Source organism: Vicia villosa, linkage group LG5, assembly GCF_029867415.1.
Source record: "Vicia villosa cultivar HV-30 ecotype Madison, WI linkage group LG5, Vvil1.0, whole genome shotgun sequence".
NCBI classification, from domain to species: Eukaryota; Viridiplantae; Streptophyta; class Magnoliopsida; order Fabales; family Fabaceae; genus Vicia; species Vicia villosa.
The window spans coordinates 124,790,729-124,799,807 of record NC_081184.1 but is presented as its reverse complement, the minus strand read 5'-3'; the positions used below and the strand labels follow the sequence as shown (position 1 = coordinate 124,799,807).

Here is a 9,079-nt window from a genome sequence, read left to right as displayed (position 1 = left end):
CTTTATGGCAGGGTCAGTCTTATGGCGAACGATAATTTCGACGACCCTTTACATCCAATGAAAAGACTTCCTACCCTCTTATGGTATGGATAGCCTTTTCAAACTGAAAAGCTAAAATAACGATTTTTTTAAACTTAAGGGTAATTGCTTTTTAATTGCTTGCTCTTTTTCAAATTCAAATTCAAGTCAAAATATTTTCCCACTTCTTTTCAAAAATTAAATTCAAAAAGACTATGCTTATTTAGAAGCTAAAATTCTTATTCAAATTTCTATTCATACACTACTTTTCAAACAATTCAAACATTTTGAAAACAAAGTGAGCTAAGCAATTAAGAGCCCATGGATAACCATGGATACAAAGGGTGCTTTAAACCTTCCCTTTGTATAATCTACCCCCCGAACTCAAAATCTTTAAAAGGTCTTTTTCTGTTCCTTTAGCCTTTCTTATTGGATAAAATAAAAGTCGGTGACGACTCTTGCTAACTGCAACATTGTTTGCTTAAATATAAAAATTCAGTTCACCGTATTACAGCTGGTTTGCCTAATCGTCCTAAACATTCCAAATATGTACAAGCCCCCGATCTAGAATTCAGTAGGAATGAATAGTTTAGTCCACTAAGAGCCATTTTGGGACGATTTGGCAAGTCGGTATGCACGTTCATCAACAGTCAAAACTGCTTTAACGTGTGTTAGTGGGTTTTCAAGAAAAGTTATGACTTTGTCTTTTAGAATGTTCAGGTAATGATGAGTTTTATAGGGAGTATACCTCTGCGTCATAAATCTATTTTGACTATCCCCAAGCCTAGATTTAATAAATCTTTTCTTTGAACGTTAAAACTTCTTCTCTTTCTTTCAATTTTCAGTTTCAAGTGTTTTGTGCGCGAAGATCTTACCCAGAGAAACTCTTTCTTCCATTCAACATCCTTTTTCCAAGTAATCCTTCACTATCCTTTATCTCTTTTTATTGTTATGGTTGATTCTAAAGAGTGCAATGAGGCGAGGAATATTTTCATTCCCCAAACTGCTGAGGATATAAAAATCCTCTGGCAGCAATGCTTGGACTCATGCAAAGGGCACATGAGTCGTGTTGAATTTTATCAGTTTGTTCAAGAGGTCTATGGGGACTTCTACAAAACCTTTAGCGATTCTGACTCAGAGCTTGAATCATCGGGTTTAGCAGAAATTTTGATGGAAATGAAGTTCTAAGCTACAAGAAAAGTTCAGTCACCCATTATGATATAGAAAAACTCCGTGGTAAGCATCATATGTCCTCAACTGGAAATGAGGAAGATGTGATTTTGGAGACCTATGAGGAAGGTAATGGCATGTCTATTCCGTCCACAAGGTGCTAAGGACGAGTTTTTCTATTTTTACATCGGTGTCTTGGATGATTTCAAAATTAAATTCCCTTTCTCTAATTTCGTAGTCGACTTATTGACTACCCTGAACATCGTCCCGACTCAGTTGCGCCTGAATGGCTAGGGTTTTATACAAGCTTGATTAGTGCATTTTAATGCACGTTCTTCCATGTTTGTACTCAAGCATTTCTTCGATTTGTTTTATTTATTTTTATGTTTTAATATGTTTTTATATTTTATTTTATTTTTGCACTTATTTGTTTTTCGTATTAATTTTTCAGCATTAACAGTCTGCACGGAAACGATCATATCTGGAGTTCCAGGAGTCCGATTGAGGCGTTCTAATAATCGCCGGAAAGCTAAGAGAAAGAGCTACAATTCTTATGTTGGAGTCGAAGTCATAATCAGACTGTAGAAGGGCAAGAATATTCGTTGAAGTTGCAGCACTAGTTTTAGTTAAGTTTCGGGTCAATTAGTTTTGGGCCTGGGTCGTATTTTTGACCCAGTTGGATTGTAAAACGGGTCGTTCTCTCTCCCCTTAGGGTAGCAGCCGCGACACTGTTCATTCTATCTACTATTTCACGAAAAATCAAGGTTGTACGAATTGATCCATGGCGAACTAATCCCTGCTGAGTTAATCTGCTGTAATTCGGATTCCAAACTTGAGGTTTATACAATTTCGCAATTCATTTTCTATTCATATCAATTCTGTTTATGTTGTTTGTTTGCTTAATTCAAATCATCATATATAGTTTTTTTAATTTGATTGATTTATGTTTTCCTACAATCGAATGCGTATTATCGTTTGCTTAATCCGTTAATCCGCTGATTTTATTAACCGTTTGGTTAATTCGGTGAAAAGAGAAACATAATTCTTATAATTTCTATCTCGCTTGTGGATTGTTGTTATGATCAAATATGAATAGATTCCGCTTAGGACAGTGATATTGTAGTAATCGATGATAGATAGGAACCGAAACAGCAGATTAGCTTAACTCCATAATCACTTATTTTCAAAACAGCTTATTTCAGAATCACTTATTTTAAGCACTTTTCTTCTTAAAATCGAACCAAACCAACCCCCCCAATTCGATTTCAGTTAGTAATAATTAAGAGTCCTTGAGAGACGATATTCGAGTCACCTTACCGTCGTACTACAGTTTTACAAAATACTCGTTTTTGACCCGCGCGCGACAGCGGATCAAAGCTTTTGCATTTATTTGTGAAGCTCTAAACATTGATCCAACTCTGGGCCTCCTTTTCTCCTTTTTTGAGTTAAAGGGAGTCAATATGGGTAGTTGGGTATCTCTTAGTGGCTCCCCGGGTAGGAGCTTCCTCCGAGCTTATACCTCCAACTATAAACACTTCAAAGATCGGTTTATCTAGGTAAAGCGTGGTAGTAGATGCCCAGGAGTTTTGTATGGTCATGGTGGTAATCAGTGTTTGAGTTTGACTACGACAAATTAAGTGTTGATGAAATTCAAGCACTCTCATTTTTAGACTCCTTCTCAGTGATGAAAACTAAAGACATTATGGAAATGCGCGATGACCAAGATAAGCTCCTGGCCTACTTAGGTAATGGTCACCATTATCCCTCTAATGTACAAATTGTTTTATCCTTCCCTTTTAACCTAACATTCTCCTTTATTTTTGCAGAAAAGATGACAACTACCAATCTCAAAGAATAAAGAAAGCTAATGGCCGAGGCAAGGGCTAGGCGTGCTGCCAGACAATCAACTTTGAAGTCCGATTCCTCCGGTCTCCAAACTCGGATAACCCGTAAAAAGAAACAGGATGTAGACGCAGAAACTCAGGAGGCTCTAGCGACTCGCACCGACATTCTCGATTATACTACTCAACCTTCCCTTCCCATTAAGAAGGAGAAAACTATGATGTCCATCCTAGTTAATAGTGTTAACCAGATCATCTCGGAATTGATGCGAGAATTCAGTTATGGAATTCAATAACACCGATCTCCTTCCCAAGTCAAATTTTGGGGCAATAGTTTTGATGGTCTAAAGTTTCTTTACGACCATCAAAATTTTGATGAGGATGTGGCTAAAGTAATAACTATTGCCTCTCAAGAGTAGGCTGCCAATATTTGTGCCTACTTAATGAGGTGCGTTGTGATGACCCGAGCTCTTGTTTGAAACGGGAAGTGACTCCGAGCAGGCTGGATGTCTTTTTCAGAAGAGGTGATCAAACTAAAAGATGATCTAAAGGCACAAACTGAAAAGTTTGGCAAAATCAACAAGCAACTGGTCAGAATTACAGAGAAAATAAAGAGCTCTGAAAATTTATTAGCTAACCTCACAAAAGAAGTTGAAAAGCTCAAAGGAAAGACCCAAGAATTCGAGAGACTCAAAGAGTCCAACAAACAACTTAAGACTTCTTTAAAGAAAGCTCAACTCAACGCTCTGCTGGTGATAATGTTTTCGAAAGAACGAAAGCTCAAACTTCGGTCCTTCAACCCACATCATGTATGTTACCAAAGGTGTCCCTATTCCAATCCTCAAATTGGTTTTGAGAAGGTTAAGATTTTTGTTCAAAACCTACATTGACAACCAATGATAGCAGTGGACCAAACTTTGGCAATGAATTCCTTGTAGTGGACCAAAACCAAACGTTTCGGTTCTTCATTGAAATGATTAATCTAGTTCAAGTTGGCTAAGATTGAAGCGAATATATATTTGGTTGGCGGGGCGGTGGTGTGGTGCTTATGGCGAAATAGAAACGGTATTTTGTTTAATGAGAACAATGTTTCAATGTCTGATATAGGGTGGGAGATTAAGTTGTTTGCTTGGAAATGGTCTTGGATTGGAAACATTTCTACTACCAAGTATAACTTTTACGAGTTCTGTAAAGACCCTCTGATGTTTATTCGCCAAGTTTCAATTGGTAGGTTTCCCAAACTTTGTTTCTTAATTTTGTAAGCGGGTTAGAATACCCCTAGTACTCTCTTAATTCATCCCTTGCTTATATAAAAAAAAAATCGTACAAACCGCATATAGGTTATTGCAGAAAATTGAGTTTGACATTAAGTTTATTTACAATTAAAAGAAAAATATATAATACTCTTAAAAAAGTTAGAGATCTATTTAGTAAAAGTATGAAGTTAAAATTTTAGTCATTATGAGAGACAGATAACAAATACTTAGAGCTTGTTTGGCCAAACTTTTTATCTACTTCTCTTCTACTTATAAGGAGATGGAGGGTCAAACACATTTTTAATAAAGTACTTATTTAAAAAAGTAACTTTTTTTAAAAATAAAAATATGAATAAAAAGAGCTTATAAAAAAAGGTGTTAAAACCAACTTTTCAAAAACTTTTTCGGAGCTTTATCAAATTGGGCCGTGACTCGATTCCCAATGTGGACACTTTTTAAAAAAAATTATATATAAATTTCTCGTGAAATTTGTGCCCTACTTTATTTCACTGTTCCCGCAAAACGGCGCCAGAGCAGCAGAGTAAATTGCAGATTTTAGGTCAACACAGCAGGGCAGATTGCATTATTTTGCAGGTGTAGTTCAATTCTTTTTTCTCTTATTCTATGCTAGATGATTAGATAGTTCTTGTTCTGCTATTGACTGCTTTTTCTTTTTTATTTTGATGTGATGCCTTACATATAATACTATTATTACAATAATATATTCTATCATTTCTATGGCTTTACAGTTTACTGTATATGCAATACCCGATGAATATGAGTTCAAGAACTCAACTCAATCAATACCAAAAAATAATATAATATATTGGTTTACTTTATATACAATAATAATATTATTAATATATGTGGTACTATCTATTGCTTATATGTGTGTTAGTCTGTACAAACTTTTATGGAAAAAAATGCAAACATGTGCATGTACATACATGTACATAATAATCAACCCTTAAATTTCAAAAGAATTGTCATGATGTTTATTTGTTTTTTCAAACTAAAATATTAGCAAACAACAAAATACACGTTACTATCCAACCATATTATTAATTTTTTAAAAAAAATTACTTCTAATATATTTATACTATCCTTTTTAAATTATTTTTCTAACTCAACTAATATATATATATATATATATATATATATATATATATATATATATATATATATATATATATATATATATATATATATATATATATATATATATATATATATATATATATATATATATATATATATATATATATATATATATATATATATATATATATATATATATATATATATATATTGTTCTAACTAAGATTTTAGTTCTTTTTTTGAACGATTTATCATTAAGTAGAAATTTTTTAAAATAATTCTGAAAATTTAGTACTATTAAACAAAGCTTTTCAAATATTTTTCTGATTCATATATTTATAATTTTTTTTAACTATTGCAGTTAATGACTACTAAACAAAGTCTTCCAAATAGTTCTGAAAATGTAAGAAAAGCAAAGTGGGATGATTTTAGTACCAAAGTGTTACTTGAAAATTGTATAAATGAGATTCGTAAATGTGGAAAACCAGGAATTGCTTTTAGAAATAAAAAATGGGAAGAAATACGTGAAGAATACAATAAACGTACTAATAAAAACTATACCCAAAAACAGTTGAAGAATAGGTTGGATAGTTTGAGAACTGATTGGACTACATGGAAACAATTATTGGGTAAAGAAACTGGTTTAGGATGGAATCCTCATACAGGAAAAATTGATGCTGATCCTACATGGTGGGATGCTAAGATAAGGGTTAGTGTTGTAAATATTTTAATTTTTAATTATTTAAAGTTAAGTAGGAGAATTTAGATTGTCTAAATTTTATCTCTTGTTATTGGTTACACAGGAGAATGTGAAATATGCTAAGTTTCGTTATCAAGGTTTGGAATTTCGTGATGAATTGGAATTTATATTTGGGGAGATAGTGGCAACTAGTCAATGTGCTTGGACGCCAGCTATGGGCGTACCATTAGAATCTTCAAACCAAAATACTACTACAGATGTGGCACACGAAATTATTGATTCTGATGATGAATTTAATATTGATGAATTAAGCCCTGTGAGAAACACCCAATCAAAAAATAAAAGAAAAATTTCACCAAACATGGGTGAAAGATCAACAAAGGGTAAGGCAAAGGTTGGAACTGCGCCAACAATGAGGAAAACATTAGAAAGATTAGTTCAAGCAGCGGAAGGTCATAATGAAGTTGAAAAGGCTGAAATTGCTGCAACATCTCATTTTAATGGACAATATTCTATTCCAACTTGTGTTGAAATATTAAAGAGTGCAAAGGAAAAAGGACTTTTGAATGGTCAACAATTTAGTTATGCTTTAGAGATGCTTAAGGATGAGCAAAATAGAGTCCTAATAATATCTTTAAAAGATTCTATTAGCGATTTGATAGAGTGGATTCTATACAAGTATGAGTGAAATCCTCTAGTATGATGTTTAAGATTTAATTTTATGTTTTATGTTTTTATTGACTTTTATGCTTTAAGTTGAAACTTGAGTCTCTAGATGTATCCTAAAGTATTGTATATTTTAGTTTTTAACTTCTATGTTTTTGCTTAAGACATTTATGCATTTCAACTACTTCAATGAATATGTATTTGCAATTTGTAATGTTCTTGTTTTCAATTTATTTAACAGATGCATTCTAAACAAATCAATGAACGATCAAAAAAGGTTAAAAAAAGACGATGCAAGTTCTATAAAATATATTACAGTGCAATAGCAATTGCATTTGACTATCATATGAGGTACTTACTCAAACAAGGTAATAGATTTCTTTATTCTCATGGATGGACTTGGGTTAGAGAAACTCTTAACACCCCGGGTGAAAGTTATAACATGTTTAGGATGGAAACTTGCGTTGTATTGAAACTTGAAAAATTATTAGTTAGTAAGGGATGGCTACATCCATCCAAAGAAATGACATCATTGGAGGCTTTGACCATGTTTCTTTGGAGTTGTGCACATAGTGAAACTAATCGAAATATCCAAAATAAATTTGGAAAATCAGGAGAAACTGTAAGTAGGAAGTTCAGTGAAGTTCTAGAAAGTGTATGTTTATTAGCAAAGGAAATTGTCAAGCCTCCTGATTTTAACTTTGAAGAAATTCCATCAAAAATTAGAGACGATAATAGGTATTGGCCTCATTTTCAAGGATGCATAGGTGCTATAGATGGAACACATATTCCTGCCATTGTTCCTACTAAGGATCAAATACGTTATATTGGTAGAAAGGGATTTCCAACACAAAATGTCATGTTGGTGTGCAACTTCGATATGTTATTTACTTTTGTTGTTGTTGGATGGCCTGGTACTGCACATGATACACGTATCCTTTCATCTACGATTGAAGAAATGAAAAATGTGTTTCCTCATCCACCAGAAGGTAATCATAAAATATCATTTTGTAATCAAATTAATATATTTATTGATTTAAATTTGCATATGAACTAAAAAATGTTTAATTTGTTAGGCAAGTACTATGTAGTTGATGCTGGTTATCCAAATATGAAAGGGTATCTATCACCATACAAAGGTGAAAGATATCATATTCCTGATTTTAGAGCCGGTGGTCAAGCAGAAGGCATACAGGAAGTATTCAATCATGCACATTCTTCACTAAGAAATGTAATAGAACGAACAATTGGTGTCTGGAAGAAAAAGTGGCATATTTTATGTGATATGAGACCATTTCCGCTAATAAAACAACAAAAAATTATAGTTGCAACAACGACACTTCATAACTTTATTCGGATTTGTGGCTTCGTAGATGAAGATTTTAACAAATACGATAACATTTCTGAATATATGACTGGCAACATAGAAGAAAGAAATATTCATGAAGATTTAGGTTCATATAACCCAAGAAGAGTACAAGATGGAGGCTATATGGATAAAGTTCGAAATCAAATAGCCATTGAATTGATTGAAAATAGAAATCATTTGAGTTTATGATTGTTTATGTTTCTAGTCATGAATTATATATTGAATATTATTGAAATTTTTTTAGATCATTTATTTTTAATTAAATATATTGAAAAAATATTTTATATGATAATTTATGTATTTTTATTCATATTTGTATTTCTTTTAAAAATATATTCATTTATTTATATCATATTTATATCTTATGTTGTCCTACAAATTTAATTTGTTAAAAATTATTTTATCAAACAACTTTTAGCTTAAAATTAACTTTGGAGCTTAGAAAAATAATCATAGCCAAACAACTTTAGCTTTACTTTAAAAGCTATTATTTTTGACTTGATTATTTCAACTAGTGTGACATAAAATTAACTTTATTTTCTAATTTCATTTACTTTTATTCGTTTGAACAGATAACAAATACTTACATCACATTTTTGCAACTCTTTTAACCAGTAATATTACAATAATAAACTTAACAAGAATTCACTTTTATTGCATGATTTTCCTTTAAAAATAATACATCCACATGCAAATTGTAATAATTATTATATATTTAATTTTTAAAAAAAACAGGAAGACTTATTATACGGTATCCAGATACGCAGGAGCATAATCTGTACTTATTTTTCTTAAAATTCAAACGTCAACGAAATTATCGACTAAAATATTGACATGTCTTCGTGGATGATAATATCTCCACAAGTGCAAGTCAAAATATGCCAAATTTCACGGAATAATTAATTAAGTACGATAACTTGCATTTCTCAACCAACTGAAAAAAAACTCATTTCTCAACCAA

The 9,079-nt window shown here is 32.1% G+C and overlaps 2 protein-coding genes across 2 annotated transcripts; both read left to right on the top strand.

Moving 5' to 3' along the window:
• The first annotated feature begins 5,747 nt into the window (after positions 1-5,747).
• On the top strand, positions 5,748-6,771 carry LOC131608266 (uncharacterized). The gene is made up of 2 exons (XM_058880177.1): positions 5,748-6,092; positions 6,187-6,771. The coding sequence occupies exons 1-2, from the start codon at positions 5,748-5,750 to the stop codon at positions 6,769-6,771; spliced, it is 930 nt and encodes a 309-aa protein (XP_058736160.1).
• Positions 6,772-7,272: 501 nt separating this feature from the next.
• LOC131605346 (protein ALP1-like) lies at positions 7,273-8,307 on the top strand. Its single transcript, XM_058877717.1, has 2 exons — positions 7,273-7,738; positions 7,826-8,307. The coding sequence occupies exons 1-2, from the start codon at positions 7,273-7,275 to the stop codon at positions 8,305-8,307; spliced, it is 948 nt and encodes a 315-aa protein (XP_058733700.1).
• The last annotated feature ends 772 nt before the right edge of the window (positions 8,308-9,079 follow it).

Coding starts and splice junctions, on each gene's coding strand:
- LOC131608266 (XM_058880177.1), top strand. CDS start 5,748: ATGACTACTAAACAAAGTCTTCCAAATAGTTCTGAAAATGTAAGAAAA. Junction 6,093..6,186: donor GGTGGGATGCTAAGATAAGG/GTTAGTGTTGTA, acceptor TTGGTTACACAG/GAGAATGTGAAATATGCTAA.
- LOC131605346 (XM_058877717.1), top strand. CDS start 7,273: ATGACATCATTGGAGGCTTTGACCATGTTTCTTTGGAGTTGTGCACAT. Junction 7,739..7,825: donor GTTTCCTCATCCACCAGAAG/GTAATCATAAAA, acceptor TTAATTTGTTAG/GCAAGTACTATGTAGTTGAT.